The 17,320-nt window shown below is 33.0% G+C and overlaps 2 protein-coding genes across 3 annotated transcripts; one reads left to right on the top strand and one right to left on the bottom strand.

The window, feature by feature from the left end:
- Positions 1-1,194: 1,194 nt before the first annotated feature.
- Positions 1,195-4,432, bottom strand: LOC125371037. 2 transcript variants are annotated; one of them, XM_048378794.1, is made up of 2 exons: positions 4,131-4,432; positions 1,195-1,246 (listed from the first exon to the last, which is right to left on the bottom strand). In XM_048378794.1, exons 1-2 carry the CDS (start codon positions 4,430-4,432, stop codon positions 1,210-1,212), a joined length of 339 nt encoding a protein of 112 aa, XP_048234751.1. In that variant the 3' UTR covers positions 1,195-1,209. The 2 variants fall into 2 exon arrangements, with proteins under 2 accessions (XP_048234751.1, XP_048234752.1); XM_048378795.1 differs by lacking the exon at positions 1,195-1,246 and adding an exon at positions 2,188-2,227.
- Positions 4,433-4,468: 36 nt separating this feature from the next.
- LOC8271566 (heavy metal-associated isoprenylated plant protein 32) lies at positions 4,469-6,688 on the top strand. Its single transcript, XM_002517111.4, has 3 exons — positions 4,469-4,610; positions 4,835-4,910; positions 5,095-6,688. The coding sequence occupies exons 1-3, from the start codon at positions 4,581-4,583 to the stop codon at positions 6,549-6,551; spliced, it is 1,563 nt and encodes a 520-aa protein (XP_002517157.2). The 5' UTR covers positions 4,469-4,580; the 3' UTR covers positions 6,552-6,688.
- The last annotated feature ends 10,632 nt before the right edge of the window (positions 6,689-17,320 follow it).

The following is a 17,320-nucleotide window of genomic DNA, read 5'->3' as shown; positions in this document are numbered from 1 at the left end:
TCTGTCATTGAATTCTGTTTCTCTTTGTATGTATGCACATGTAAAGTAGACATATTCTCTGATGAGTAAGCTTGGACATGAAAATTTAAAGGACAAGAAAGAGAAGTTGTAAAACAACTGGATTGGGGGAACCTACCAACTCTACAGAAGTAGAGCTCTTTTCCTCTAGGCTAACAGCCAAAAAGAGAGAGAGTATGAGTGAGAATATTTGCCACTGAAGTAAGCACTAAAGGGAACAAACTGAGAATCTCTGAAGTTTGTATGTATTTTTAGTGGATGTTACCTTTGAATGGATGAGGATATAAAAGTTGTGCAAGGATACTAATTACCCTTTGGAATCATATTCCTTGCCGGTGAAGGACGCGGAAGTGATTTCTCGTTAATTGCAAAATTATGTATGCATTTCTTTTGCTTTCATTTATGGTTTTCCTTTTGAATTGCTTCTCAAGTTCTGAGAGTCCATTATACTTAATGATCCTTTGCTAATTCAGTTGTGGAATAGCTCCTGAAAACTGTCCATTATAGCAAGAAACAGTAGATTTCAGTTGTTGATGGAAGATATTATTGCTTTTTCTGGGTTCAACCGTCTTCATGCAAACTTTTATATGATAAAGGAAGCTGTAGAATGACAATTAGGCATTACAACGGTGCATTGGGAAGAAAGTAAGTATCTGTGACAGAACATTCACAGTACTAGAGCTGCAGCAAAATGGGTATGTGGAAGAAAGTCCTTGTTGAAAGGCTCATTAAGAGAAACCCAAAAGGTGAAAAGGAAAATAATGAGGTAGACCCTAGAACAAGCAATTATTTTTATCCTATAGTATGCATGCTTTGGACGGTTTTGTATTTGGAATCCATGGATTGGTCTTTTTCCTAGTGAATGGGCTTGAACTGAGTTCGAATCCTATAATTTCATAAGACTAGAAACAACTCCAATTCTAGCAAGTGATTGTTTAATGATAAATTGAACAGCATAGAGCATCATGTCTAGCTTCTAGTAAGGAGGAAATAAAAACAAAATTGAGAGTAATGATGAAGGGCCTTTCCATAGTAGTAAAAACTTCTCAGTATCTATACCTCTATATTATTACTTTCTCATGCAAACTTAGGTAGCAGAATAGGTACCATGTGATGATTCAATTCCATCTACATCCTCCATCCCAAATAAATGGCATCCCTACTTGGTCCAAATTTGCACCTTCTCTTCTCTCATGCATTAATCGCTATCCGCGTACCATGTGATACCCTGAATATAAATGGCAACGACTGTACAAACTTGCTCAAATGTTTCATCTTAACAACAATACAGACAAAACAGATGTAGATTCAAAGCCAGATATGGGTTATAACCCCTTCAATTTTATTAAGCAAGATTAAGGAAGTGTGAAAATATAATTAGGCCATTCACATTATCGATTGGTGTAATAATGAATGACTAATTAGTAAAACTTTCAACTGTGGTTAAGGCAAGTGTCTTGTAGCTTGATTATCATATTGGGGTATGAAAGCCAATTTGGTTTAAGGTAATTTGTCTCCATTCGAGAGCCCTTTCTACAGGTAAATTAAGCTCTTCTTCTAGAGGAAAAAGAAAGAAAGAAAGAATAAAAGGGGGCACAAGGGAGTTTCAGTTTCTAACACGGTTTAGGCTTTTAAGGAAGACGTGAATAATTTGCGTGGAAAAGAAGGGTTCATAGTTAAAAGAGAATAGCCCTACTAACGTGATTTTCTTATGTCTATCTTTAGGCAATTCTCGAGTTGCTTTCTTTACCTAATTATTCCTAAAGTGTGAGATATGATTTAAACCCAAGGACCTTCTTTCTTTTCTTTTTTCTTTTTTCTTTTAAGTTGCATTGCCACTTTGCCCTTCTTCTTTACAAAAGTTCTTCCATGCCTCTCTCTCTCTCTCTATTCTTTTATGTCACATGATAGGCCAAATTTCTTAATTTAGTCTATATAATACCACTCTTTTCAATCGTGATGTAGCCATTTTTCCCAAATTAATTAACAATTCTAATCCTCCTTTTTGTTGACTCAACTCCCACCTCTGTTATGAACTTAAAGAAAGATAATAATAGTACTGAATTTGTTTTCAAAACCGTGAGTAAAAATAAAATAATTGAAGATAAAATTAGGCTTCTTTTTTCTTCTTCTTCTCAGCAAGTTCCATTTAAAGTATGATCTTCTGATTCCTCCAGACAAAGGTTAGTGCATTGATAGCCCATTTTTACTGGGTAATGAAAAAAAGAAAAAAGGAAAGATATTAATGACCTAATAGCTACCCGATGGCCCAACATGGCCAGAAGAATAACACAAGCAAAAGTTATGAAAGAAATGCAAGTGCAAGAGTTTAATAGAATTAAAAATTTAGCAATTACAATCATCAAGCTTTTTATATACCATGAATGGATGTTATAATTTAGTATCTCAGAACCAGCACAGCAACACTTACATTGCTAATGGTGCCCCTGTTTTTTGGTCTTTAGTGAAAATAAATGCAGACTGAATCTCAATTGAATTAAATGTGAATGTGCTTTTCAAAATAATTAAATGGGTATAAAATCTTGCGTTTTTCTTTTTCAAAAGCCATGTTCATTATACCTTATCTCAATTTTTTTTGGATAAATTTCAATTTATTAATGCATGCATCGAACGTATTCTTTATTACAGAAAATAAAAAAAACAGAGACAAAGAACATAAATTTGTCGAGAAAGAACTCATGAACGAGCAAACCGGATAGAGTCCCTGTCTGTAGATTCATGCATAACTACAGGCATTTAATTTTCTTTTTCAATTTTCCCTAATTATGCAAATACATGTGCTGATGTTTCTCTGAATCAAAGAGAAGTTAAAATTGGAAGTTAAAAGGGTTGGCTCTTTGTCGATTCAGGATAAATAATGGTCGTCTCCATCAATTTTCTTTTTTGGAGGGTTTTAGAGATGATGTTTTCATAAATAGTCGTGTGATATTTCTTTTTTGATCAAAGTCATGTGATAATTCTGAATCAATTATTAGAGATATGACACATATAAACTTTAGGAGTTCGATAAATTGAATTTATTGGTACTTGTTCACCCATTATGTTAGCCCTAATTTTGAGCTTTATATCTCTTTGTTTATTTGTTTAAAGAAAAAGATTCATTTAAAATAGTCAATCGGCTGAATTAGTTTTTAAAATACATTTTAAATATTTATAAGCTTATATTCTCTGTAATTATAATTCGGTTAATATTATTCAAACCATAAATTTGACCGTTGAAATAATATTAATTTTGAATAAAAAGAATACTAATAATAAAAAATAATTTGGGTTTGTAGTTTGAATAAACAATAAACAGCAGTGGTGATTCAGGGGCGACACTGAAAAGAAAAGGGAAAGAAGTGAAAGCGCGTGAAGAATATTGTTTTCACAAGAATAACAGTAGGTAGCTATAATGAATGTGGGGAGATAGGTAGAGAGAGAAGAGGATAAATTGGTAATTTGAGAAGACAGGTCCACATGTGGTAAAACTGGCATTGGACCAAAATCAGTAAGCACTTATATTAATTACTAGTGATTTTTGTTACAAGCCAAACATAACCTCCTAAATATATTTAATGTACCCATCTAATTTTGGGAGAGCAAATCTGACACCAGATCACTCACTTCTCATCATTCAAACCTAAAACAATAATTATTTAAATATTATAATTCCAATTTTTTCCAGTACAGTCTTACTAAATTAAGGTGCAAATATTCTTAATAATTCTAAATTATTTTAGCTTTATTTAATGGAATTTAAGAATTACGGTCCATTTTTTGTATATCTTTTTATAAATATATACTTTGAAATATATGATTTCTTAAAGAATATCCATTTAGAAATAAATAAAACTAAACTAGGAAATAAACGAAATTACAGGCGCAAATTATTTCATTTTTGGTAGAAGATTTAAAAAAAGAAAAGGTTAAAAGAAGCCAAGCCAAGCCAAGCCAAAAGAAAACCGTCTGACAAGAAAAATGGCTCAAATGGCCAAGTGAAGTGAGTAGGCAAAAGATTGAGTGTGAAGTACCAAAACCTAAATTAGTAAATGTAAATTTGTTTAGCAAAATTATACCAATAAATAAACACCTTATAGAAAGAGTGATACCTTGCAGCTCCATACACTCTCTCTGCCAGTCTTTTATTTGCTGCTTCTTCTTCTCCTTCTTCTTCTCCACCACCCTCTCTCTCTCTCTTCTCACCCTGAAATAGGGGAAGCAGAGTAACAGAAAAAAGAAAAATTAAATGTATGCCTATCAGCTCTGAATATCTCTCTCTTTCTCTCAAGGTTGAGTCTTGCTCTTGTGCTCGTTCTTGTCTTTTCCCTGTGCTCAGAGACTGAGACAGCACTTGTTTCCCTTTCTGTTTCTTTACCAAATAACCAAAAGAAAGAACAGAGAACAGCCCCATTGTGGTTTCTTTGTAATCTATATATATAAATTTATCTTCTCTCTAGTTTTCTTTAGCAGCCTTTTGTTTCTTCAGATCTATTGCCCACCCATTCATTCCCTCTTTCTATTATTGGACTCTTGTGCTTGTTTCATTTGAGTGAGAAGATATGAGTAAAGAAGAGTTCTTGAAGATCCAGGTATCCTTTATTTCTTCTCACTTCTTTATCCATTTGCTAGCTCTGCCTCATTTGAGCTTAAAGTTTTTTTGGGAGTTGGTTTTGGAAGTTCTTTTTTGTTTTGTTTTAATTATCTAGAGTCTCATTCTTCATGTCAAGCTTAACTTGGTTTCAATTTTGTAAAAATGATCTCTTTCTCACTAGTCATTACTTGGCTATCTTTTTTGGGTTGCTTGTGCATGCAGACTTGTGTTCTAAAAGTGAACATACACTGCGATGGATGTAAACAGAAAGTGAAGAAAATCTTGCAGAAAATTGATGGTATCTTTCGGGACCTCATGTTTATCTTGCCAAATCTTTTTTTAAATTTAATTTTAATTTGGAAGTCCATGAAATTTGCATTCTTTACTTCCTACTTTTTTTTTTTTTTGTGTACCTAAACAGCTTTTCTTTTCATTTCAATTTATAAGTCTGTTTAGTTGATTTTCTTGGTATTCTTAAACAGGAGTTTTCACTACCAGCATAGATTCAGAACAAGGGAAGGTAACCGTTTCAGGTAATGTAGACCCAGCAGTGCTCATAAAGAAGCTTGCAAAGTCAGGCAAACATGCTGAGCTATGGGGAGCCCAAAAGACTAACAACAACCAGAATCATATGGCCAATCATTTCAAGAACATGCAAATTGATAGTGGCAAAGGTGGCAACAACAACAACAACAACAACAACAACAACAACAACAACAACAACAACAACAACAAAGGCCAAAAGGGCAACAACAACAACATCCAACCTAAAGGTGGCCAACCAAACCAGAACCAACAACAGCAACTCCAACAGATGCATCAGATGCTGCAACAACAGCAACAGATTAAAGCTATGCAAGATCTGAATAATAAGATGGCTCAATTGAAAGACATGAAAATGCCTCCTAATAACAACCAGAATCAGAACCAGAAAGCTGTGAAGTTTGCTCCCCAGCCTGAGGATGAGGATTTAAGTGATGATGATTATGATGACGACTACGATGATGATGATTTTGATGATGAAGATTTTGATGAGTTGGATGATCCTCAACATCCATTTAATAAGATGAAACCCGTCATGCCTAATGGTAACATGATGAATGGCATGCATCCGCAACTTATGAATGTTCAAAAGGGTGTTCCAAATGGAGGTGGTAATGGCAAGAAGCCTGGTGGTGGCGGCGCCAATGGTAATGGACCTGTGCCTGTTCAAGTAAATATGGGTGGTGCAAATGGAAATGGTGGTAAGAAAGGTGTTGGTGGAGGTGGTAATAATAATAATAATAATGGAGGAAATCAAAATCAAGGTGGCAAAAATGGTGGTGGAAAACCACAAGATGGCAAAAATGTGAACAATGGCGGTGGTGGCAATAACAAGAATGGTAACAATGGTGGTGGTGGTGGTGGAGGAAATGGTAATAATATGCAAATGAATGGGGGCAAAAAGGGAAATAATGGTGGAGGTGGTGGTGGTGGTGGTGCTGCTGTTAATGACGCACTTGGGAAGATGGTTGGACCCCATGGCCCCATGGGTCCAATGGGAAACCTGAACATGCCCATGGGTCAAATGGGCAACATGCCCATGGGCCAAATGGGTAACATTCCTGCAGTTCAAGGACTACCAGCGGGTGCTGCCATGGGCGGTGGCGGCCCCGGCGCTGGTGGTAATGGGTATTTTCAAGGTGCCGGACCGGATCTGATGCCCGGTAATCCATACCACCACCAGCAGCAGCAGCAGCAGTACTTGCAAGCAATAATGAACCAACAGAGAGCAATGGGTAATGAGAGGTTTCAACCCATGATGTATGCTAGGCCCCCGCCAGCAGTCAATTACATGCCCCCATACCCATACTCTTACGCGCCACCACCACATCAAGGTTCTGACCCGTATACCAACTTCTTCAGTGATGAGAACACCTCAAGTTGCAATGTGATGTGAAGGTTTCTTTTTTCTTTTAATTTTGCATGGAACTTGATGCTAGCTACTAGAAGTTTGCTTAGCTTGTGGTGGTTCAGTTATAGAGTTCATGGGGACTTGATGCCATAATATACATGGAAATGGGTTTTCTTTCTTAATTTTAGTATAACTTTGATCTTTGATTTTTGATTTCCTTTTCCCTTTTTCTTTTTTTTCTTTTCTGGGTCTGTTGAAATTAGGGCTTTTAATTATCATAGGATAAGTATCTATATAGATAATATAATTAAAAGTTTTTAGGAGTAGTGGTGGGCTCTCTCTTTTTATGGACAATGTTTATATGTGTTTATATGTTGCAAAACAAAAATAAAATTTAAGGGAAAAAAAAGGTTGAGGAAGGGCTACTAAAAGCCCATCTCTCTTGCCCATTTCTCTCCATATTTTCATTATCTCCTATTTTTAGATCTGCTTGTGCTCATGTGCCTTCATTTTCTTTTCTTATTTTTTGATTCAGATATGCCTTCAGGTTTTGGTTTCTTATTATACATTTATATCTCTATCAATACCTATCTAATCTTCTTCTTCTTCTTTTGAATGCGAGTGTTATGATTATTACCCACTTAGTGAGAAGTGGGTCTCACAGTGTTGTGTAAGTTAGGTTATTGGAAAACTGGACCCTCCAATTCTTAATAGGTGTGTTTGGTTAAATGGGTTGTATAATGGATGATGACCCTACCATCAAAACACTACACTAAATTATTAACCAAACACTGTGCATTTCATTATTATTATTGAAGCACAGTACAACCATGCACGAACACTGTTCCCCTTAATACCGCTGCTTACTAGTCACTACCCACTTCACTATAGATGCCAAAGGTTCTCTTTCTCGCTTTGCATTTATCAAAGAGCAAACCAGAGAACATATTGACAAGGACAAGCTAACTACTTGTAAAAGAAAATCTGGGTTCATATATTGAAAATACAGATATATTTTTCTTAGCAAAGTCTAACGGGGTTGACACTTTGACACGATTCTGGTAATCTGTATGGTCATATCATCGGCAAAAGGAGCAGGGCTGGGCAAGAGCATCAAAAGAACCAAACGCAACCCCAACTCTCATCATGGTATTGGATTTGTCGCACTAAGATAATCTACGATCTTGAATTCTTGATCATGATGATAATAAAATAAAGAGAAAGTAGGGTCATGAACAACACTCTATCTCTATGTTCATACACATCTGTCTAATCAGAGACAGTGATAGATGCGGGTCCCTTTCTTTTTCTTCTCTCACTAAAAAGTACTTCTCTGTTTTCTGGGGCTTACTTGACATTGTTATCAAGAAACTAATATTTCCAATATTACAGAGTGGGTTACTGATTAAAACACTAATCTAAATCTTAAATTTTTGATTTAGCATATAAACTAAGGTTTATGAATTCATAATAAAGTTTGTGGGTTTATATTTTTTCTTGATCTATACTCTAGGCGTAACTTGTATATTTTCAGACTTATACGGTCGCATGAATGCAGTGACTCCAGACCCGACAATTAATATTGGAAAGCTCGAGATCCAAAATTTAAACGAGTCTGTTTGGTGGCGAGTGTAGCAATATTCTTGGGTTGGGTTGGTTTTGGTTTGGCTAAGGGAGGTTTATCATCTATTATGAGTTTGCCACCTGGCAACTATGCAGACCGACACGTGGAATTAGAGTAACATCCAGAGAGTGTAGACATGTGAGGAATATAAGATCACATGGAGGGTGCATGGGGATGAGGGTTCTTAGTTGTGGATTGCTTTGGAAGCTTATGTTAAACTTGAACCTAACATCTTTACTCTGCAATTCTACATTTGTCTTTGCTTATTCTGCTCTGCTTCTTCAACTTCAACAAACTATTTAATAGTTTTTCCTTTTCTCAACAACTTTGACCCTAAATTATAAGAACAGTAACATTTAACCCAAAAAGAAAAATATAGAAAGATTACCATTAAAGCATAAATTTGCAATTATGGGTCATTAAGTTGTGACTGCAATCTTATGGCATGTTGCTTAAGAAAACCTTTGGAATTGGATGATGAATGTCATCTAGTTTGCGCAATACATAGGCTTAATTTACAATAAAGTTGAAGCTTATTTTGTGGGAGAGCGTTTTGAGTGAAGAGAAGAAAGAGGGGGGAGTTACTACTAATGATGACCAAAAAATGACAGAAGCAGCCCTCACTTTTCTAAACTTTAATTTGTCCTTTTGGGCCCTAAAATTTTGACTAATAGGACTAAAATTGAAAATTTCTACAACTTTCATGTGGGCCCTTCCCTTTCTTCTCTTTGCTCCATTGGCTCATTTCACCCTTTTTTTCCCTCTTATGTCACGCTTCAAATATGGGTTTGCCTTCGTTTTACATGCTTTCTGCTTCTAACGTGTTTTAATGCATGACTTCCGATTTTGGTTTGCCTTTGCTGTTCCAGTTTATTAAACCTATTCATTAATCTCACTTCAAGATTTAACTAAATCTCTTATATTTAAAATTGTTGGAATCGATTTTACTTTGAATCTCTAATAAATAAATAGATAAATAAGTTATACTGTTGTAAGTTTTTTTTTTTTTAGATAACTAGACTCTTAGAAAAATTTAAATTATAATCACATTATTCAAAATATAATCATTTTAATTTATAATACAATCTAGGAGGTTCACAAATTACATAATAAAAAATAATTAAAAATCATCAATTTATTTCAAAATTCATATATATTGAATATTGAAGTAGCTGTAAAAAGAAAGTTCCATGATGTATCAGTTTCAAATTTACAACCTTTTATCATTATATTGTCTTTTTAAAGATACTTTCATAATTTATGCCTATAAAGCAATAGTGTGAAAGTAAATTCAGTTTCATGCTTCATTTCATGGAAATTTATCATTTTAATAGTGAAATATAAATCTCAAAAGAAAATATAATATTTTCTTAAATTATCTTTCAAAATTTTATTATTATCATATTATTATTCGGTGGAACATAATGAAATGAATTGTCATTATACTACATAAACAGTTAATAGCTATTTTTAAATAATTATAATAAAAATATTAGTTAATAATAAATATTATTTCTGATATTTACAAATGAGATATTTTTATTATTTTTTTGGTTACTTTTACGTATTGGTGTTAAATAATAGTTAATAAATATAGCCCTATTTCAACTTGTTATTTGTTTTATTGTCCTTCTAGTAACAAAAGAAGCGCAAAAAGGACTGTATAAAAATAGTATGTCCTTATTAGCAAAAAAACAACTCAAACTTTAGCCGTATAATCCTGGATGATTTACCTTTTTTAAAAAGAAATTATTGTGGTGAAATTGTCAAAACGGTCGCGTTATGGACGTAAATAATTTTCTATTATAAGATATTAGAAACCAAAAATCATTAAAAAATAATAATAATAAAAGAAAAGAGAGAAAAAGTAGGTATCCAAGAATTTTTGAATAATCTCACTGCTAAATGGCAATAAAAGTCCAAATTGTTCTCGACCAACGAGATAAACGGTAGACCCCACCGAGTTAAATTTTTCGTCGCCTTATCAGAAATATCCATGAGAAATGGGTCCCGCCGAAGGGTCCGAAAAAAAAAACAAAAGCTCACCGTTGCAATTTTATTTTTGTTAAAAAGATAAATGTCCTTAAAAATATTAAAGAATAATATGTATGGAAAAACTAACGGAAGAAACAGACGGCGTGAAGCGTGATAATTAGAGATTAATTTTTAATAAAAAAATAGGTGTTAGTTTAAGGGAATAATAATTAGGGGCGAGGAAAAGAGAAACAAATCGTACCACTGGAAAGAGAAACAAATCATGGCCATTCCCATACAAATCCATCGAACGGCGGAAAGCGATTTTCCTCTGTTCACACATTATGCTCCCTCGAGCCTCACGGGCGTGAATTTGCTGTTTTGTCCTCACTATTCTGCCACTATAGTCCATATATAAGTGTCACAAGTATTACCCTGGATTCCTATTTCGGGAATTAATATTTAATATAGAATTCTTTTTGCTGACTGGATGGATAGCTAAAACAACTTTGAAAGATTGTAATTTTAGTTGCTGGGCAAGTTTCGTTGCCCCCCTATGGATCTGTCTGTAAGACTTTTGACTCGAGAGATTTAATAGAATGTAGTATGCATGTCTGAGCATAATGGCAAATTGGCAAGTGAGAATGAGAGTGGTTCAGTTGTCTAGTCAAGCTGCACTGAATAATCTTTGTCTACTTATAGATTATGGCAAAGAAACTCTTGCAAACGCATAGGAGGTTGTAAGGTAAATGCAATCTTGAGATTTGATATCTCACTTGGCTCTCGAGTAAGAAGTGGGTGTTCCACCACCACTCTTCACGCCTGAATACTCTTAGTAGAATTCAACATTTCCACTTTCAATAGCTCGAAAGGATCCTTATCAACAATAGTCAATACCATTCAGCACTTCGTGGCTACAGCCAACTTCTCCACATCTCATACACTTGCGGCTTTTCTTTTTTTTTTTTTTGTCCATGTCGATACGGATGGTTACTCCTAATCTCGGTTTTGATTCTAATCAATTTTAGGTTCGTTAAATAAAAATATTTTTTTTATATAAAAATTTATTAAAAATTATATAAAACTAATTCATATAAAATATTTAAAAAATATGCTGCAGCTCACGGATATATTTTTATTTTTTAGTTTAAGTTTACTAGTATCAGATAAAAAAGTTAATTTTATATATTTAAAATCTAATTTCAAATTTTGAAAAAAAATAATAAATCAAAATGGTGCGATAAATTTATTAAATTAGAGAAACATGTAAACAGAAGTTTGGAATGAGACTGAGTCCTAAGGTGTTTTTGATTTCATTTACTTTCTATAAAAGAAATACAATTACATGCTCAATCATTTCAACAATTGCATGTGATTCCTTCGCATTATGCCCAACTTTATATTAGCCTCCACCTCTCCTTAATCACGGGATTAGCTTGCTCATTCTTTCTATACTTGTATTTTATTAATCTCAAACGCCGTCGGCCTTTGAATTTACTAAGAAATAAAAATATAAATTATTAGAATATTAGATGATCAACACGCTTTAATTATCTATTATTTCCGCAATCAAAGAAACCCAGATGATCTGATTTTTGAAACTAAAAGTTTGCAAACAATATGTGTATATATATGTATAGGGATGAAAGTGGAGTTAGATGGAAAGCATAAAACCGCACTTCCATTAATGGGCTACATAAAATCAGGGTCATTGAATTTGAAGAGAAGCTAGATGTTGACTCAAAGCAACTCCTTTTTTGACTTTTTCTTTTTTTTTTTTTTTTCCTTTTGCTATTTCTATAGGGACTTGACAATACATATGTAGAAGTGGGTCTTGTTGCTTTTTAGTGTTTTGAAATAGAAGAGGTTAGATAATAGATTTAATTAGTGAACACTGCCACTCCCCTTTTTCCATTGCATTGCAGTGCTGAACTAAACACCTTTTGTCAAACACCTTTTACCATTATTTGCTACAATATTTGTTGAACCAATACAAACGCCATTTCTTTTATTCCTATGCCTCTATCTTCATGGACAGACTCAGAATCAAGAAACACGAGTGGTTAAGGTGTTTCTTTCCTCTCCTTTTTTTTCCCCCAAAAAGAAAAAAGAAAATTAAACTGCCCATAATTGAGTCTCTCGTTCTTTTGCATTACAAAACAGGAATTAAACTAATTAATTATAAAACAAATTAATGAGGATCGAGTGCTAGCAAGTATTCCTGCGAGAAAAAAACAGAATCAGAAATGATGCTGAGAGGTGGTTGGGTAACACTGCTCTGATCATATTTCTTTGCGAGGAGAGAGAGAGAGAGAGAGTAGGTGAAAGACTTTTTTCAAAGTTTTTGTCATTTATAGTTTTAGATTGATTTTGTATATCCATTTGATAGTCACATATCAATTATTAAAAAATTAAATTTAAAGCAATACTATTTTAAGAGTTATATTATAATAGCACATGAAGATAATAAAATAGGTTTTTACTATTTCATTTATATATTTTTAAATAATTAGAGTTATTTGAATATGTTCAATAATTGATGTGCACCCAACTCCTTCATACAGTACTCTTATTTCAATTTTTAATTTTAATATATATGGTTTTTGTGAACTAACTTTACTCCATTCTATTTTCGCTATTTGACAAAAGAAGAAGCAACTCCATTGATTTTACCCAAAATTGATTTCACATGCATCAAAATGAAAGAGTCATTGTATTGAAGTTGCCAATATATATATATATATATATATAGATAACTCTTTCCCATGATGAACATGGCCACCAATAACTCCTTTTCTTTTAAAAGAAAATTAGGAATGTGTTATTATCTAAATTGTTTTTACTATTGGTAACTACTCATGTTGAGTTGAGGCATGAGGTATGAGAGACATTCTGCAGCCTTAAATTTTAAAAGACAGATTGGACTTGTGATACAGAATGATTACTTTGAGTTGAGTTGTCTTAAAAGTTGATTAAATTCCACCAAAAATAAATTTTAAAACAATACCAAAGAAGAATAAAAAGCTGCAAATTGTAAGCTGTTCATTTGATGACTTTCTTTTCTTTTCTTTTATTTCTCAGGAGTTGAAGTATTAATTTATATTCACGTGGCAGAGATCAGAGATGCCATGTAAAACAATCATTATGATTTACTTTAATTTGGTAAAGAAACCAACTAACTCACTTGAACAAGAATAGAATCATGACTTTGATCTACTTTTCTTCTTCTCCAATTTACTGCTGCTGCAGTGATCAAGAAAGAAAGAAAGGAAAAATAAAACAAAAAACCTAAAGCACTTGTTGCTGTTTAATCACTTTTTTCAAGATTTCTCATTTGACAAAAGCAACTAATTAGGATCTTGTTGTTTTCATCTTTTTGTTCTGTTTCATACCCATGTCAAATTCCACCCCTTCTACGCCATTCTCCTGTCCTATATTATATTTATAATAATAAAAAAAGGGTTTTGTTCCTTGGGTTAATTAATTAATACATCCTAATCAAAATTAACTTAAAGTTAACCTCTTGTCTTTTCTCCACAGTTAAGGACTTGGGTAGATCGGTTAGACTCCTACCAAAAAGATCCATTTCTTCACAAGCAATTCTTTTCTTTTTACAAGCATTCTTCTTATAAAAGAAAATAGAAAATCACGACTAAATATGGTTCTAATTGATTTCTTATAAAGAAAACCAAAAATAGAATTGTGCATTAATGGGTAGACTTGTGTGATCAACCGGAGTGTCAGTAGCACAGGGTGAGAATGGCAGAATTTGCAAGGTTTGGGTGATAGGGGGGGGGGCAGAGAATATAGTGGGAAACTAATGTATTAAAATGCTTGAAAATGAAATGAGACCAGTCCTTATTAAATGATTGAAACAACTATCTACACTCAGTGGTTTTAGTGGCAAAGCACCTATGTTTGTTGGATAGCTTATGAATTAAAAAATTTCTTTATACATGTCACCAATTCATCGTCATTTTTAATACTATCTCAACCTCATCACCTTTTGTGTAAAATATAATCTATCAAGTGTTAATCCACATAATATACTATACTTAACTCATACCTCATTATACTATTTTAGTATCTCAAATATGCTATCTAGTTTTATCTCAAGATCAAAGATTATTTTATTTTATTTCCCTTTCTCCTTTTAGTTTCGTCTCCAATACAAATTGCAATCTCTCCTACTTTTTTCAAATCGTAAGAATTAGAAAGCTGCTACGAGACATAATCTAAGAAGATATTCATTCTATTGTTGAATAAATAAGTTACTAATAATGTAATAAGGATTGAAAAAAGAATTTTGAATTTAGATTATTTTGTCATCTTTTATATAACTAGTTTATTGTGTGGTCAGCACTCCTTAAATCTGGAATGAATATTTAGTTTAAAAATTTATTATAAAAAAAATATATATATATATATATATATAATTTGATACTAGTGAAGAAATCAGGTATAAACAGAATTATGAAGCATTAATAGTAATAGAGAGAATTAATTAGTGGGTCACTCTCAGGCTTTCAGCCAAAAATTATGCTTATAACAATCATGCAAGTGAGCAATCATATATTTTACTCAAATGCAAATGAGTGGCGCCGTCTGTTTTTTTCTATCTTTTCTTCGCTGTGCAGTTTTCAAAAATGAAAAGGATTGGCGATGAAGTTGATTGTTAATGTAAGAATATAAATATATATTAAGTGCCTTTTTTTATGGGTAAGATTAAACAGGGTGCTCATTGTTATCCCCTTTACAAGGCAAGAGTAGTCAAGAGAAAGTGATATGCATGGCCCCTTGTGAGCCACATTTGAGCAGTTCATTTGAGAAGAAATGATAAGTTTTGAGTTTTTAATTCGTGTCTTGTCAATAATATTAGTAAATTGATTTACATGGCCCATTTTAATATGGTAAGTTAAAAGATTTATATAATAAATAATACTGTATGTCATTATATAATTAATTTAATTTAAAAATAATAATTTTTTACACTCATTGCATAGTGTCTGTACAAATAGTAAAGTGAGTTGAAATTGTTGCAAGAGTCAATAACCTCGATCTCTCCTGGAATATTCAGTTAATTGACTAGACAAATCAAAAAAGGAAAAAAAAGAAAAGGTGTTTTGATTTTGAGGTCCATTTCTCAAGCCATATGAAATTCTGTCTCCTGGGTCCTGCGGGCAGCACCAGCAGCCTAACTTGCATGAAATCTGCTTAAAATCTCATGTGATATGTCATGTCTTCATCCGGATACGACATTTTATTTTAAACCACAAATATGCTGCAGCATTGCCAATCTGATAAAATTGTACCCTTTTAAACCTTTTTTTTTTTTTTTTTTTTTTTACATTTGAAAATTAATAGTATACCATACGTTAGTTTTCACAACCACACACATTCTTTCTATTACACGAGATGGAATTGATATAAGGCATAAATGTAATCAATAAAATGATAAAAAAAAAAATTAATTTATTAAAAATAAAATAAATTTATTCTTTACCCCTAGTAAAATTAAGGGGAGGGTAGAAGACCTATAAATGTGTGAGAATAACAAATAGAATAGGTAGGAGTATGTAATGGAGTATTGGAATTGGTGTGCAGAAGAAAGAGTTAAGCTGCAGCCACAATCACTGACTTATGCAGCCACTTCCCACTTATATATAGCCACCTATCTATAATACCATTTCCCTACCCTATTACTATCATTTTCCCTGTATAGAAGACAATCAATGTAGAGTACCTCAATTTTGATGTCTTGTCTAAATAAACTGCCTTTCTTCTTTCTCAAACACAAGGAGTTAATACTCACTCCCCCCCTGCTGCAACATTTGTTTAATACAGAATTAACAAAAGTCAAAGCGATGAATTCTACGTTCAAAGCACTGTGTTCAAGACATAATTAACTTTTTAATTAATTAAAGATCAGTAATATCACATGGGTGCCATGTTGTTGGCCACTGGGCTACTGCCCTATCCCATCCTCTCTCTCTCTCTCTCATGTGAATGGACGACCCTGAACAGATAATTTCTTTTAACATTCTTTTTGAAATGACTCGCTTACAGTTCTACAGTTTCTTTCTTAATGGTCAAATTCAGGGTAATTGGATTTACTTAATCACATAATACTCATCACAAAAAATCTCAGTTCAAAGCATTCAAATAAGTGAGACAAAAAAAAAATAAAGAAAAAAGAAGAAATCGCAAGATTGATTCTTTTCTTTTTGCAAGACTGATGCTGGCCTCGCAAGTCTTTGGATTTCGGTCACCAATGGTTGACAATGGGTGGCCTGGCCAGCTGCTGGTGGTGGTGGTGGTGCGGATGCTTGTTTTTAATTATAATAATGATCCATATTCCTATGTATTAGGACAATGGGATTCTGTTTGCTTAATTTTCCAAGGAGTACTAGGCTCCCTGTCTATGCATGTGGTGCTGTTACACTGCTTACTGTCTCTTTCATGGGACAGAATTTCCTAAGGTATGAATTTTTATTACCTTATCTATCACTAGCTACAATAAGTGTCCACTTTCTGACATTTTCCTCTTTCTTTTTTCCTTTTAACTTGAAATAATTCATTTCATGAAATGTGTTCCTTCTGCCTAACAGATACAAAAGGACACGGTTCTGATATATTTTAATTGCATTAATAGTGTATTTGTTCAAACGTAAATATCAATAGATGGATTAGCAGATAGTTAATCATTTAATCCATTGACTTATTAACTAATGTGACAGCATTTTTCTTCGGTTCAATGAATATCTCCTGTTCCCTTTGAATGCCCCAACATGGCTGAAACTAGAGCAGTTCCGTGTATACATACTGCATCATTAAGGTGTTTATTCTTGCAACAAAACCTGACTACTTATGTTTATCAACTGAGTTGTAGGAATGCTAATTAAAAATAATGATATAATTTAATTGATACTTAATATTGTCGGTTGAATTTATTTAATACAATTACGGTCCATCTAGTTCAAAAGGGAAAATTATACAGTAAAAATATTGTCGGTTGAATATAAGAAATAATTCATATGCTTTGTCTTAATTAAAAAGTACATGTTTAATATATAGTTCAGGCGTAGGGATAATGATTTATAGGAAATATTTGGTAGCTAATGATGATACGGATATGGCAAGTAATAGACAGCATGAATTCCAAAATCAAATCGTTAATAGATTGTCGTAATTATGTCTTCCATTATTTTTTCAAGAG

This window comes from Ricinus communis, chromosome 9 (assembly GCF_019578655.1).
Source record: "Ricinus communis isolate WT05 ecotype wild-type chromosome 9, ASM1957865v1, whole genome shotgun sequence".
NCBI classification, from domain to species: domain Eukaryota; kingdom Viridiplantae; phylum Streptophyta; class Magnoliopsida; order Malpighiales; family Euphorbiaceae; genus Ricinus; species Ricinus communis.
Note: the sequence above shows the minus strand (reverse complement) of the source record. Positions and strands in the feature narration are given on the sequence as shown.

Bases quoted from the DNA above. Each gene is read 5' to 3' on its own strand.
- LOC125371037 (XM_048378794.1), bottom strand. From the start codon at position 4,432: ATGGGGCTGTTCTCTGTTCTTTCTTTTGGTTATTTGGTAAAGAAACAG. The intron at 1,247-4,130 runs GTATCACTCTTT...ATTTATATTCAG, and splicing joins AGAGTGTATGGAGCTGCAAG to GGTATCACATGGTACGCGGA.
- LOC8271566 (XM_002517111.4), top strand. From the start codon at position 4,581: ATGAGTAAAGAAGAGTTCTTGAAGATCCAG. The intron at 4,611-4,834 runs GTATCCTTTATT...TTGTGCATGCAG, and splicing joins AAGAGTTCTTGAAGATCCAG to ACTTGTGTTCTAAAAGTGAA. The intron at 4,911-5,094 runs GTATCTTTCGGG...ATTCTTAAACAG, and splicing joins AATCTTGCAGAAAATTGATG to GAGTTTTCACTACCAGCATA.